The sequence below is a fragment of the Crinia signifera genome, chromosome 19 (genome assembly GCF_055691185.1).
Source record: "Crinia signifera chromosome 19, ASM5569118v1, whole genome shotgun sequence".
Taxonomy (NCBI): Eukaryota; Metazoa; Chordata; class Amphibia; order Anura; family Myobatrachidae; genus Crinia; species Crinia signifera.
The window spans coordinates 72,652,818-72,669,339 of NC_139226.1; the positions used below are offsets into that span (position 1 = coordinate 72,652,818).

A 16,522-nucleotide genomic window follows, 5' to 3' on the forward strand; every position below is an offset into this window, starting at 1 on the left:
TCAGTCTCCAAGAATAGAATATCCAATACCAAATAGAAGTATTCACAACAAGATCAAATCAACAGGTGCTTCTTCATCAGAAATCATTTTACACTGCATCTTTGTCTCATATTTATTCACAATCTAGTATAAATATGAGACAAAGATGCAGTGTAAAATTACTTCTGATGAAGAACCTTTATGGTTTGAAACTCGTTAAGACACTGTATTAGGAATGGCTGCTAAAACAGATTGACCTTACCTGGTGGACTTTGGGAAGGACCTTGCCTTGTTTGGTTGTATCCTCAGCTGCGGATTAGCCAGGACTTTGGACTTTTTCAGGACCACTGAGTGGTAGATATGCTTTAAACCCTTTTTAAAATTGTGTGTGTATAAGGTAATGCACCAGCAGTTTCTATCTGTGCTTCCCTTTCCAGTATCCTTCATTGGGAGTTAACATCGAAAGTGGCAATCATCTTGTTAGAATCTGGACAAACTCATTAAATCAATCCACTAAATGGACTTTCCAGCTACTATAACTGTAAGCCTTGTATTGATTTGTGTTTTTTATTAAACAGTTTGATTAAGCAATTTTTACTTTTCAAGTCACATGGTAATACCGTAAAATGGTCTCCCCCTACATTAAAATAGTTATTTATATTACATTTCATTGTAAATGTAGGTGCCCTGGTGCACCCAAGCAGAACATGGCAAGCAACATACCTGTCCAGCTCATCTTATCACACTATACAAACTTTAGCACCCACATATTGTAAGCCACAGATCTGTGCTCCAATCTTAAAAAGTAGGTTTGTGACCTCCCAAAGGACTATTTCCTTTGCACCTTGGAATTGACCCTTATTGTTTCAAGAACATAAGCTAGCAACACCAAGTTCATAAGTACAGATCAGATGATATGTCCAGCTCTCAGTTGGGAAACCAGAAAATTTGTTTTCCATTGGAAGAAGGCAAAAAATTATAACAGCAGCTTGTTATGATCACAGAGTGTATTCGCCAGCACCTCGGGCAATATATAATTAAGGCCATTTGGGACAAATTTACATATAGAAGTCCTGGGGATGAGGCATTTCATAGAATTCCTCTTTATACTGGTGTTCAAGGATAAAAAACTGCTCGGTAAAGACTCAGCAGGAAATATTGCACAATTTGCTGTAAGAAGAAAAAGCACCTGTATCAATCATCTATACATCCAAAATTATTTCCACATAAAAAAAGTACATATAAAATGATTTCTTTTTTTATGTGGCAGAAAACTTCAATTAAAGTTTTCATTAATCGCTCCTCAATGTGATCAGCTGTAAATGCCATGATGAAACATTTTCAAAGGGAAGAAATTATTGGTAAAATTTGGCAAGTTTAGTTTCAGGCGTACACCCTGGCAAACTGATTAATCAAGTTCAGTGATAAAAGCGCACAAAATGAGGAGACTCACTTTAGAGAAAAATAAAAATTATGAAAATACTTAATGACTGTTTGGTTTCTCTCATAGTGATATCTGTGGAAATGTGTCCCTGATTCACAGATTTCGTTAAGGCAGAAGTCTTTAGGTCTTATGCAGGACAAGGTCTGAGCTAGTGTTATAATTCTGTCTTTGTATTCACAGAGTCCAATGATGGCCGGTGTACTCTTTCTTTAGGGGAATCCATCTCCGGTGCTTTGGGGGGTTCCGGCGGTGTGAGTGCAACATCAGGTGGTTCACCAATGGAGGTCTGCTCTCTTTTATCATCTTCTGAAGTTTTTGTTTCCAATTTCTCTACTGATTCATTTTCTGGAAATAAATTTGTCTCTTCGACATTAAACAGCATCTTTATTAAGTCATCAGCTTGCACCCGTTCCTATGAAAAACATTAAAGCACATGTTTAAGTACGATCACTCTAATGTGCCCTCACATAGACATAACATAAGACCCAATTGTTGCATACTGACCCACCACAGACACACAGAAGTGTTTCCCACGTGCAAAGTCTCACTTACTCGCTCATTGTGTCTGGGATCAAGCGTAAACCACAATGCAACTGCACATCTTTGGCCCTTCGTCACTGCTTTCACTCCATGAGGATTCTCAGACCCAGAAGAGAACCCCACCATCCGTCCACACTGTGGCTTCACTTCAGCCTGAAAAGAAACCAAGCAAAACAGATTACAATATATTTTATTCAGGTTAATTCAATAATGAACATTGAAAAATATATTTCTCAGTTGCAAATCACAAGCAGATTTTTTGAGAATTTTTTACTCATTTTACAGACACTGGGCAGATGTTTGAAGCAGTAATAAGGGAGCCGGTGGAGAAGTTTCCCATATGAACCAATCAGCTGCTCTGTATAATTTTAAGTATGCAAATTATAGATGTTACTTCAGGGCTGATTCTTTGCCATGGGCAACTTCTCCAGTGTCTCATTTCTCCCTTATCACTGCTTCAGACGTTCTGCCCCACAGGCTGTAAAATTACAGTTAGAATGGGATTGGTTAGTACTTTATACATATACTGCGATTCCCGGAATCGTAGCTGAGCTCTAGCTGGCCATACAGTAGACACAGTTTTATCCAACTAGTTGGCTGGTTGGAAAGAACCTGGCAATGCTCGCAAACCAATGAAAATGGACAAAAAAGATCAAATCCAGCAAGTTAATTAAAATGGTTTAAAATGACACAGCTTGTCTGAACAATAATTTTTGTCCATTTTCCAGGGGTGGGTGTGGAGTATTAGACAGAACGTGTCTAGATAGTCAATAGGTCAACATGAAAGAGGTCGAAATGGTTAAAATGGTCACAAGGTCCACACAAAAAAAAAAAAAAAGGGACGACATGGGGTTTTTATGTTTTTGTTGTCAATGCCGACATCTATCGACATGATACCCCGATAGGTGTAATGTGTAATGGATGCTTTGCTCCGCTTCACACACTTTACTGTTCTCAATCCACGTTGATGGTAAAAGTATTAAAAAAAAATAAAAATAAAAAAAAAGTGTGAAAATTTCAGGTCAAATTTTTGCTCAAGGCAACAGTGCATGTCTATCCTTTGTCTGCGTCGACCTATTGACTATACAGACACTGAAAATCTATCAAGTGGTACCATTTTCAGGGTTTAATAGCAAAAGATCGGAACTAAGGGCCTTATTCTAGTTCACTCTTTCTGTCAAAATCCTTCTTAGATGGACAAAACCATGTGCAATGCAGGGGGGCAGATGTAACATGTGCAGAGAGAATTAGATTTGGGTGAGTTATTTTGTTTCTGTGCAGGGTAAATACTGGCTGCTTTATATTTACACTGCAATATAGATCTCACTTTGAATTAAAACCCCACCCAAATCTAATACTCTCTGCACAAGTAGCATCTGCCCCACCTGCAGTGCACATGGTTTTGTCCATCTAAGAAGGATTTTGTCAGAAAGAGAGTGAACTAGAATAAGGCCCTAAGTCACTGGTGACCTGGAGTTATTAACATCACGGTGAGCATATTCCTACTACACAGGCTGTCTGGTATCCATCTGGTCATAACAGCCTACATCTTTGCCCATTTGTTTCGGAATACTTATATTGGCATTATCCCTGGGCACCGCTGTTGTGCTTGATATACAAGAACTCTTTGTCCCCCCTGCTCTATAGACTTGAGCTTTGCATATAAACCTCTAAGCCTCATAAATATCTACAAAAAGGCGATTTGCTTTATTAAAGAAGGGGAAAACACTCAAAACTAAAAAACATCCTTAAATAGAGACGCTATATGCAATTGGAATGCTTAATCCCCATGTAAGCTTCAAGTGACTTTGCCATCCTAAAGAGGATATACAAACATAAACATTGTTTGTTTAAATGTATACTTGCCATATTGTACTAGTGTCCTCAATATTTTCTATTCAGAAAGCATTATTTATTTTATTGTATTATTAATAAATGTATTGATATTTATGACAACTGCGCTCTCTTCTTTTATGTGAATTATTTAATAGCAAAATGCAGATTGTCAGAATGGAAAATCTGGTAATGTATGGAAGCAAAAGACACATGGGCAGATTCAAGGGGGGGCACCCAGGCAATGCGTGCCCCCCCCCCCCCCCCCCTTCCTTGTCTCTGAGGACTGGTGCTTTCCAACGAGCCTTGCCCTGCGTCGCTAGCCCCCCGGGAAACGGAGATACGGCTGGGCAAAGCTGGAACATTTTCCCTATAGTATAACATGGGACCTACTTATTCCGACCCCCCCCCCCCCAACTGGTTCCGATGGATGCCAGTCCCCCCCCTGGCATCACAGAAGCTTGCGGTTGATCTCATTCGAACCCAAATCACTGGGCCTTCAATCTGATACCAGACTGGTTCATATGGGTTCCGGAGATATTGTGGGTAAATCGATTTTTATTTCAGAAATGTAATTTTCATGTTCTTTGAAGGAAGATTTCTCTGGAACCAAATGGCCCAGTTTCACAGGTCCAAAATCATTCGAAGCCCACTCAAAAGTTCTTCAATATGATATTGGGTCAGTTGGTTTGGAAGATATAGCTGGTTAAATAATACAGCTGGTTAAAGGGGTAGGGGGAGAGGGTGGTGGTTTTGTCTCCCCCTCACACCAGAAAATGCAGGGCCTAGGCTGGTGTAAAAGGGGCTAACCTGGGAATGTCCCTGCATGATACTGGGACCATAATCCTGGTTAGTTACTTCATTTCCTGGAGTGAAAGGGGTACTATTTCAAATAACCGGGACCTGCAGCGCTCCGAATACAGCTGGGCAGCACCCCGCTCTCTGCCTGGCTGTCACTTCTGCCTGGCGGCGGCTGTCCCCGAGTTACCGCGAGCATGTATTCCCTCTTGGCAATGAGCATGTAATCCCACCTGGCAATGAGCATGGAACCCCTGGCAATGAGCATGGACACCATTGGCAATAAGCATGTAGGTAAGCAGCACTTATGTAGCATAATTTTTAATAGGCATTATGGTGTTTGGCATTATACGTAATGGACATTATGGTGTGTGGCTTAACATGTAATGGGCATTAAAGTGTAAATTTTTAATGCACGCCCTTTGGCACGCAAAGTGCCTGTTTATGAAGCATTATGTTAATTTTGGCTCAATCCGTGTGGTTTGTGAATTTTGGCACAATTCGTGTGGCATTATGTAAATTTTGGCATCATGTGTAAGGGGCAGGTATAATGGGTTCTAGTATTTTGTTGCATAATGTGTTGAAGTTGTATATGGTGTGGTACACTACACTCAAGTACACACCATGTTTTGAGTGGCCACACACCCTTTTCCGAAGCGCGCCTTTGGCGTGCTCACACATACAACATCCTTTACTTTTGTCGCCAAGGTGGGCCTGTTCCATCAACACCAGGGCCTATTTTCTGCCATCTCTCTGTTCTCTCACTGCTCTCTTAGTGGTGTCAGTGTACATGCTAAGACCCCCCACACCCCAACCCCTCTCCTATCTTGGTGCCCCCCCTGTCTTTTTCAACTGGATACGCCCCTGAAAAGACATTCAACAAGTTGGATACAAATTTAAGGTTTAGTGCAGGTGTGGCTGGACATTTGTAACCCAGGATCTACTTTTTGTACACTTACTTACCGGTGATCTACTAGCATCTCCCCTTGAGCAAACTATTCCTCTCCCAGTGCAATACGCCCCTTACACATTATTCAACATGGAATGCACCAAAATTCTCATTCGGCCACACAGCATGAACAAAAATTCATATTATGCCACACGTAATGAGCCAAAATTCACATTTTACCACATGGAATGAGCCGAAGTTCATTTCTTGCCAAACAGAATGAGCGGTAGGAGGGGGGTCAAAAGTGTAGCTTCATCCCACTTGCTGCCTGTGATGAAGGATTGTGCCCCTCACCAAAAGTGTGTGTATAAAATTATATATACACATACATACATACATACATACATACAAATATACATATGTACACACAGACACTTTTAAGAGGGGTCAAAAATCCCTCCCATCACATAATTCTATTGAATACTATGGCGGTGTTCAATCTTTGACGATATTTCCGACAGAGGAAATATCAGCACTCACCTATTCAATGCTGCCATTAACGACAAAATTCAAGGTTATCAGATGTCTCTTTTGAAAACTGGGATATGTTTGGTCGGAAACTGCAGCTGATTGTCTAATTCGCTGCTGTTTTTCACCAATCCATTGACTTTCCGACACTCGACAGCCGGAACATTGAATTCCGGCTGTCGAGTTAAAGTCAGAAGGTAACAGGATTCTCTAACAAGTGTTATGCAGTATTAGTCCTGTTATATAACAAATGGTAATATGATAAATACGTACAGTGACTGTTTTAGCATCCAACTCTGTAAAATAGAAGTGTCCTCCCTCAAAGTCTCCATTTAAATACAATATGGCACTGAAACCGAAGAGATCCACCAGTTAGAAAGCTCAATTAATGAAAAATAAAATGTACAATTTGCTTGCATTTGTGGTAAAAATTTGAATTAACACAGAATACAAAAAGCTTTTAAAGGTACACCATATTCCCAATTGTAAGGCACAACAGAATATGACGGCACTATATAAGCAAACATTATCAAATCTTATAAAGAGGACAAGGAGAGACATTGCCAACAACAAGAGACTATATTTCTTTTCATAGAAAGTACTAGATCATTAGCTCTGAAGTACCTGAAACTGGTCATGTTTTCACTGCGCTAGATCAAGGATAATGAAAAGCTGCACAATCATTTTTCAATCTAGGCTTACCATGCTATCGGTTTAAAGCAGGTTACTAATGAATTACACAGGTTCTGTGGCTGGTTGATTGGGTGCCGGACGAGAGCCAGACAGTCAGGGTCCCGAAAGGCATTCACCCAACGTCGGGATCCCGACTGTCAAAAAAACGACAGCTGGGTTCCCGACGGCCGTATGCTATTTTCCCTTGTGGGGGTCCACGTCCCCCATAGAGGGAGAAGAGAATAATTGGCTTGCATAGCGAGCCATCGTACCCGCAGTGTGGCGAGTGCAGCGAGCCCGCATGGGGCTTTGTTGCGCTCACCATGCTGTCTGGGTCCGGCCAGTCGGGATCCTGATGTCGGGCTAATGACTGTCGGGATCCCGACTGTCGGACCCCTATACCACACCCGGCTGATTAAACTGGCATTTCAGCTGGTTGTAATCAGACAAAAGAATCTGTGTAATCCATAAGCACCCAGTTAAAAAGAATAGTATGGCAAGCCTGCTTGGTTCTGGTCAGTGTCTCAATAGATAGTCAACACCAAAAAGTGTTTTTTTTTTTCTTATTTATTTTTTTGAACGGTTTCATACTTTACCATTCACATGGACTACAATTGAGAACAGTTAAGTGCAGCTTCGCTCACTATGCGAGGGTACACTAATTAGGGGTCCATGTCGACATTGACACAATATATGTGAAACGCTCATGTCGACCTATTGCCTGTCTATCTAGACAAGGGTTGGGCAATGGTTGGTCCTCCAGCTGTTGTTGGACTACACATCCCAGCATGCCCTGCTACATTTTTACTATATGGCTATGCCAAAACTGTTACAAGGCATGCTGGGATGCGTAGTTTAAAAACAGCTGGAGGGCCAAAGATTCCCCATCGCTGATCTAGACACTGAGTGGGGAATTTACTATGATGGGAGTTCTATTTCACATCGGATGTTGCTATAGGCAACCTATCAGACTCTACTTCTTTATTTAGCACTTTCTAAAAGATACTAGATAGTATCTGATTGGTATCTGAGCATGTTACAATACCCATTGACACTGGCAAGCTACAATATCTACAAAGAGGTCTCTTGGAATCCCTCATGGTGAGTGAACTCTGGATAAGGCTGCAAATATCGGGAAGAGCCAGCAGTTGGGGGCAGCCACGGAAGGCTGAAGGTGGTGAACTGGACATATCCTAAAATCTTTTTTGTATCAGTTATGTATTATGATTGGCAGTCACTAGCATTTGTTTATGCCTATCACTTTGACAGTAATCAATATGGTTTGGTCCTGGACCACCAACGCAAGGCACCCCTGAATGAGCCTTGTGGCACCCTAGAGTGCCTGGGTACACAACTTGGGAGCCACTGGTATATAATATATTTTTTTTACTGGCCGGGGGAATTTTTAATTGATTGAAGTAATGAATAACTGTTGAAATTGGTGAATAATAAAAAAAAAAACACAATAATAAAAAGGAAAAAAAGATTTTGGCATTATTGTAAAATTTCAAAGCAACTATTGTGGATTGTAATAACAAAGTCAGCTTAACCCCTTCCCGACATTTGACGTACATGTACGTCATGGTCGGGAAGTACTTCCCGACATTTGACGTACGTCATGGCTTCTAACAGTCACTGCGTCTATAGACGCGGTGACAGTTAAGAGATGTCTGCTGTCCCTGACAGCAGACATCCCCCCTCGCCGCCCAGGGGGGGCAGGGGTGCCCCCCCCGGTCGGCGATCGCTGTGATTGGCTGTTCAAATCTGAACAGCCATTCACGGCGTTTCCTGTGTTACCGGCGGCTAAGCCGCTCGGTAACACAGGGATCGGTGGTGATCGGTGCTGTTAAGTACAGCACCGATCACCACCGATGAGCAGCACCCCCCTCCCACCCACCCGGCACTAACCCGCCCGGCAGCAGGCTCACCCGGCAGGCAGGAGCGCACGCATCCCCCTCCTCCCTCCCCCCCCCCTGCCAGCCGCAGCAGCAGCATGAGCTGCATAAAAAGTTAAAAAAAACAATGTTAATGAACTGAAATATATATATATATATGTGTATATATACATATATATATATATATATGTGTATATATACATATATGTATATATATATATATATATATACACACATATATATATATATATATATACACACATATATATATATATATATATATATATATATATATATATATATATATATATATATATATATATATATATATATATATATATATATATACATATATATATATATATATATACATACACATATATATATATATACACACACACACACACACACACATATATATACACACACACACACACACACACACACACACACATACATACATACATACATACATACATACATACATACATATACAGAGCGAGTAGGACTGGCACTCGGAGCTGAGGGGAAATGGGTAGGGGTGCCTTCCACAATAAGAATATAGCTGCGAGTAATCCAAATAAAGGAGAACAGGAGGCGGCACTCTCAGTGTAAAAGCGTGTATTAAATCATCAAACCAAAAAACAGCAAAAGTGCAGGCGACAGCCAGTGTGTCGACAGTTTCGGAGCCCAAAGCTCCTTCCTCAGGACAGGCTGGTCACATAACCGTGAGACAAAGCGTGTGATACAGAAAACAAACAAATAGGCATACCAAACACATTTATATAAACAATCAAACTTACGTGATCAATGTGCCGCTCTGGAGTCGGAGATGGGCTTCCGGCAGCGTCACCACGTGACCTCTGACGCGTGTGAGTTGTCAGGGCAACCCGCTGGCGTCCTCTCCAGGCTTCCAGACGGCAAGTGCTAGGGATCAATACAAGGTGCGCGTTGCTATGCAGCATACGGGCGCACACAGGACAGTGCTGTGTGACAAGATAAAAAAGGGGAAATTGTTTAAAAATGTTAAAAAACATGGAACTCATTAAACGTAAACATAGTATGTTGGAACATAATAAATTAAAGATTATTCAGCAATGATCAAGTGTGATTGTTTGTAACCTGGGCAACTTCTGCTGCATATGCATAAATAAGACTTGCTCACACATACATAATACTTCAGTTCCGTAGGTAAATGCATATAGACAATATTTATAAATAAAGATTACTCGTATAGTGTTCCACTCTATGTCGTTTTTGGGTGATAGTTAGAATATATTGAATCACATATATATACCACGGGTTCTTAATGCCACATGGCCATTGGTCACCACTGATCATGAGTTACCATGCTTTGCACGATCTTCCCTGATGCCTAGCTTTAAAAGAGGCCGTAATATCCGGGACATCTTGGTTAAAACCAATCTGATCCCACCAAGCCCCATTGGTACCCAAATGAAAGCCCCTGGCTGTTACAGGTGCCCCATGTGTGAAACCTGCAGGTATTTAGACACAGGAACGTTTTTTAAACATCCAAGATCTGGCCACAGACATAAAATCAACCAGGTCGTAACCTGCACCACTCCATTCGTGATATATATTATCAAATGCCCATGCGGGCTATATTACGTGGGCCAAACCAGCAGACCCTTTAAAGAACGGGCAGCAACACACCGGTCAGCAATTAAAAACTGCCTTGCTGGCAAAGATATTGACCAACCGGTCGCCCGCCATTTTAAGGCCCACCAACATACATTGGTTAGCCTACGCTACCAAATCATCGAACATATTCCACTGCATCCTCGTGGCGGAGACAGATTAAAAAGACTCCTACAACGGGAGACTTATTGGATCCACGTTCTTGATACAGTTGCCCCTCGTGGCCTAAATGAAAAAACTTCCCTTAACATTTTTTTGTAACATTTTTTTGTAACAATTCCTTATACTTGACATACACACCTATCTTTATGTATAAAATCAAAGATTGGCCCCAATATCTAACTTACTATCCAGTTTAAGGTCCCTTTGTAAAAGACTCCCCTATAGATATATGTGATTCAATATATTCTAACTATCACCCAAAAACGACATAGAGTGGAACACTATACGAGTAATCTTTATTTATAAATATTGTCTATATGCATTTACCTACGGAACTGAAGTATTATGTATGTGTGAGCAAGTCTTATTTATGCATATGCAGCAGAAGTTGCCCAGGTTACAAACAATCACACTTGATCATTGCTGAATAATCTTTAATTTATTATGTTCCAACATACTATGTTTACGTTTAATGAGTTCCATGTTTTTTAACATTTTTAAACAATTTCCCCTTTTTTATCTTGTCACACAGCACTGTCCTGTGTGCGCCCGTATGCTGCATAGCAACGCGCACCTTGTATTGATCCCTAGCACTTGCCGTCTGGAAGCCTGGAGAGGACGCCAGCGGGTTGCCCTGACAACTCACACGCGTCAGAGGTCACGTGGGGACGCTGCCGGAAGCCCATCTCCGACTCCAGAGCGGCACATTGATCACGTAAGTTTGATTGTTTATATAAATGTGTTTGGTATGCCTATTTGTTTGTTTTCTGTATCACACGCTTTGTCTCACGGTTATGTGACCAGCCTGTCCTGAGGAAGGAGCTTTGGGCTCCGAAACTGTCGACACACTGGCTGTCGCCTGCACTTTGCTGTTTTTTGGTTTGATGATTTAATACACGCTTTTACACTGAGAGTGCCGCCTCCTGTTCTCCTTTATTTGGATTACTCGCAGCTATATATATATATATATATATATATATATATATATATATATATATATATATATATATATATATATATATATATATATATATATATATATATATATATATATATATATATATATATATATATATGTAAAGATATTCCCGACATAAGACGTATATATACGTCATGGTTTTAAACTGTCACCGCGTCTGACAGCAGACATCCCCCCTCGCGGCGATCGCTGCGATTGGCTGTTCAAATGTGAACAGCCAATTGCAGCGTTTTCTGTGTTACCGGCGGCTAAGCCGCTCGGTAACACAGTGATCGGTGCTGTTAAGTACAGCACCGATCACCACCGATCGCCAGCCCCCCCCCCCCCTCCCACCCGGCAGCCCCCCTCCCTCCCACCCGGCTGCCGCAGCGCCAGCACCCCTCCCACCCCCCCGCCAGCCGCAGCGCCAGCCCCCCTCCCAAAGCTGGTGACCAAAATGGGGTCACTTGTGGGGGGGTTCCACTGTATTGGTGCTTCGGGGGTCTTGCTAATGCGACATAGCACCCACCATTCATTCCACCACCAAATATCACTCCTTCCCTTCTGAGTCCTGCCATGCACCCAACTGGTATTTTTTGGTCACATGTGAGGCATTGCCGTACTCGGGAGAAATTGGGGCACAGATTTTGGGGTGCTTTGTCTCCTTCATTCCTTGTGAAAATGAAAAATTTTGAGCCAGAACTGCATTTTTCTGTAAAAAATTAAATTTTTTTACACAAAAATGCAGATCTGGCTCAAAAATTTTCATTTTCACAAGGAATGAAGGAGACAAAGCACCCCAAAATCTGTGCCCCAATTTCTCCCGAGTACGGCAATGCCTCACATGTGACCAAAAAATACCAGTTGGGTGCATGGCAGGACTCAGAAGGGAAGGAGTGATATTTGGATTTTGCAGCACAGATTCTGGTTGAATGACCCCCGAAACACCCATACAGTGGAACCCCCCCCACAAGTGACCCCATTTTGCAAACTACACCCTTCAGGGAATTCATCTAGGGGTATAGTGTACATTTCAAACCCCCAGGGGTTTCACCAATTTTGATACAACTGAGCTGTGAAAATGAAAAATTATTTTTTTTCATTTTCACTGCCCAGTTGTACCACAATTGGTGAAACCCCTGGGGGTTTGAAATGTACACTATACCCCTAGATGAATTCCCTGAAGGGTGTAGTTTGCAAAATGGGGTCACTTGTGGGGGGGTTCCTAACTTTTAGCATCTTATGGTGCCTAGAAACCTACATGGTGCCTAAAAAATAATCTCATAAAAAGGAGGCTCCAAAATCAAGTAGGTGCTCCTTCTATTATGAAGCCTGTGGTTTGGTCACCGTGCACACTAGGGCCACATATAGGATATTTATGAAAACCAAAGAATTGGGGGAATCAATTTTTAGTCACATTTCTCTAGTAAAATCTACTGTATTCGTTAGAAAAATTTATTAAAATTGAAACTCTGCAAAAAAAAAGAAATTTTGAAATTTCACCTACACTTTGTTTTAATTCCTGTGAAACACCTAAAGGGTTAACAAACTTCCAAAATGCTGTTTTGAATACTGTGAGGGGTGCAGTTTTTGAAATGGCATCATTTATGGGGGTGTCTCACATACAAGTCCCTCAAAGTCACATCAGAACTGAACTGGTCCCTAAAAAAATCAGTGTTTGAAATTTTCTTGAAAATTTGAGAATTTGCTATTCATATTTTAAGCCTCCTAGTGTCCAAAAAAATTAAAATGAGGTTGAAATAATGATGGCAACATAAAGTATACATATGGTCTATGTTAGTTATTAACTATTTTGAGTGGTAAGATTATTTGTCTCACAAGCAGAAAATTTAACATTTTGCAAATCGCAAAATTTTCCATTTTTTTACGACATTTTGGTATTTTTCACAAAAAAACACAGACTGTATCGACCAAAATTTACCACTAACTTGAAGTACAATGTGTCACGAGAAAACAATCTCAAAATCACTGGGATAAGTAAAAGCAAAAAAAAGTTATACCCACTTAAGTGATTCATGTCAGATTTGAAAAAAAGGGCTCTGTCAGGAACGCAAAAACTGGCTCTGTCAGGAAGGGGTTAAGGTACTTGTATATTACAGCGGCGCCCATGGCATCGCATATCATAAGGCATGCGATGGTATGCGATGCGACGCGATATTGTACAATGTCATACAATGTAAAAATTGTATGACATTATGTATGGCATGCGATGCGATGAAAAATTGTATAAGCACCCTAATGGGTGCTTACAATGTTAAATGCACCCCCACGCCACCCCCCCAATATAAACGTGAACCCGAAGCGTGGCGAGCGGCGGCGGTACGCGTCCTCCGACCTTTTCATACCCCCACTATCCATGTCGGCGTGGAGTTGAGAATAGAAAGTGTGGCGAGCGCAGCGAGCCACCGAGCCCGAAGCGTGGCGAGCGCAGCGAGGGGATGCGGATACCTTCACAGGTATCTGCGTCCTCTCGCGGGCTTCACAGGTATCCGCGTCCGCTCGCCACGCTTCGGGCTCGCAAACTTTCTATTCTCAACTCCACGCCGACGTGGATAGTGAGGGTATGAAAACGTCGGAGGACGCGTACCGCCGCCGCTCGCCACGCTTCGGGTTCACGTTTATAGTGGGGGGGTGGCGTGGGGGTGCATATAACATTGTAAGCACCCATTTGGGTGCTTAAAAGCACCCTTTAGGGTGCTTATACAATGTTTCATCGCATAGGGGGCCAAAATCGCGTCGCATCGCATGCCATTGGGTGCATGGCATGCGATAAAAACATTGCGTGAAGTACATCGGGGGCGCCGCTATAATACACAAGTACCCAACAGAATTCCTCAGACGAGTAACAACTTGTGAACACACCTAAAAGCTGGAAATGCAATTATGAAGTATAAATTCTATTAATACAGATTAATACAGATATTGGTGCTCCCACACGAACACCATCACAAACAGTCTTGACTACAAAGCCCCAATATTAGAGTTGTTAGTATGAGATATGGAGAATGGGGTATCTTCATAATTGCATTTCCAGTTTCATCATGCGGTGTAGGAGCCACTGGCCCGGTCTGTCCTGTGGAAAAAGAATTACATTTACAAGTGTATTTCTTGAAAATATCCACAGAACATATTTGGCATAAAAGATTGTCTGTCTATGGTCATAATCACATTAGTAGTTTCCCAAACTCCACCATTTAAAAACACCCATGCTTGAGCACAGTTGAGCTTGGGCAAAAGTGACACACTATATTGTTCACAAGATTGCTCAGACAGGACTTTGAGCAATATTGTGAACAATGTCACCTAGTGTGTACACTTCATGTCATTAATGATGCACGATCCCTCATGTCATTAGTGACAGCCTCCCTTGCCCGAACATTTTTGGACAAGGGATTCCTCATTAATGACGGTCATGCTGCAGCATGACATTAGCTCCCCCAATGTCGGCCTCCTCGAACCTGGCATTGGCAAGTGTGCATGCATTTCCTAATGCCTCCCCTCTCCGCCACAAATGACGGTGGAGATCGGGTAAGGTGTATACACTATAAGTTTAAGTGAAAGATTTCTTTCAAAAAGATCTTTCACTCTGTCTTCTAGCGTGTACACGAATTGTCGTTAACGCACGCGCTACCACAGATTGTTAATCATCCCCTCTCTCATTCAGCATGTCCGGGCGAGAAAGGTCCTCATTAAAGATGTCTAAGATGGCCATGTGGCAGCATTGCTCCTCCCCAGCGCTGTTTACTTCAGAGCCGGCAACGGGTCTTCGCCACCGATATTGGCATTGGTAAGATTGCCTAATGTGCATATGGTGCTTTAATTAGTAGATCTATTTGATTTAACTATCGGTGCTCAGCCATCGACTGCCTTATAACATGGACCATTAAAGGTGCTTTGAGGACTGCGCTTGGGAACCTCAGCAGTATGAAGCAAGAATACAGAATAAAATACAAAAAGAAAACCAACACAGACACCGACACAGATATTAAGACACTGATGCAGACATACACACAGGAGTCATTCCATGTCCGTTCACCCAGACATGTCACGCACCGACTGGCAATTCTGAGCGCTTTTTCAAAACTTTGATCCCATTTATCTGAAAAATTATGAGGCCTAGAGAAGAAGTATTTTACATGGGTTATACAAAGTACATGAAAATAGAGGAAAACAAACAAAAAAAAAAGCACTTGAAGTGTCAATATGCCATACACACTTTGCGCAGGATTGCCATCATTTACATATATGGATAAGATTTCTCCAAGAGGAGAAAATACTTTAAAATGTACCTATATGGTCTTATTCTGGTTTGTAGGGTATGGCACAGCCAGAATGTGATCTATTGGGTTATCACTCTGCTGAGGACACAGGCCCTGGGTTTGGCACACCTAGAAAATAAAATGATACACCACTGTTTTGTAGAGCGGTCCCGTTCTCTGTGCTCTGCAGCATTTCAATCATGAGGTTCCCTCACATTCGTATACTGTATGTATACCATCAGGTTCTGTAAAAATCCAAATCAAGCCCATAGCTAACAATGCAACCGTACCCAATCTAGAACCATCATAGAAATTAGGTAATGTCCTAAAATAAGAACAGGCCTGATTTTGAGGCACATAATGCAAATTAAATTCCGGATACCCATAGTGACAATGTGCTCAAATTCTGATTTAGAAGCATAATTGCTGCTCTCGTTATAAGAGCAGTGCTCCCACCATATGTAACCCATAATATGTGCAGGAGATCAACATATATTTTGCATCCACTGCGCAAACACACTCCATTTAGCAGTTGCTAGATACGGACATATATGTTGTGAATGTTCAAATATTCTCTGTCAAGTGCTCAGGAATTTGTGAGCACTATATATACATAACTGGTAGTAAATAAATATACAAAGTTAATATTCACTTCAGACACAATACAAAGTGAAAATAAATTGCAGTCCCTTTAATATAGTCATAATAAAACAAAAATTACCTGTAATCCCGAAAGGTATATGCAGGATGCTCCTTTATACACATCAATGCTTCTGCGTTAAGAATGCAGTTATCAACGTGAACAGGATGACTCAGATCATTTCGATCGGCTTGTTTCTCTGCAAAATGATTATGTTTTAAATTCAAAGAGGGGAGAGTGGGGGA

The 16,522-nt window shown here is 41.6% G+C and overlaps 1 protein-coding gene across 2 annotated transcripts in view; it reads right to left on the reverse strand.

Moving 5' to 3' along the window:
* Window positions 1–340: 340 nt before the first annotated feature.
* Window positions 341–16,522, reverse strand: part of P3H1 (prolyl 3-hydroxylase 1) — a 99,429-nt gene continuing 83,247 nt past the window's right edge. Inside the window, exons 12-15 of one of the 2 annotated variants that reach the window (XM_083162779.1) lie at window positions 16,359–16,476; window positions 6,285–6,360; window positions 1,976–2,116; window positions 341–1,835 (exon numbers count right to left, since the gene is read on the reverse strand). In XM_083162779.1, coding sequence (XP_083018905.1) covers window positions 1,578–1,835; window positions 1,976–2,116; window positions 6,285–6,360; window positions 16,359–16,476 — 593 coding nt within the window. In that variant the 3' untranslated portion in view covers window positions 341–1,577. Of the gene's footprint in view, window positions 1,836–1,975; window positions 2,117–6,284; window positions 6,361–16,358; window positions 16,477–16,522 lie in introns of those variants that run through there. The other variant, XM_083162780.1, reaches the window with a different exon arrangement.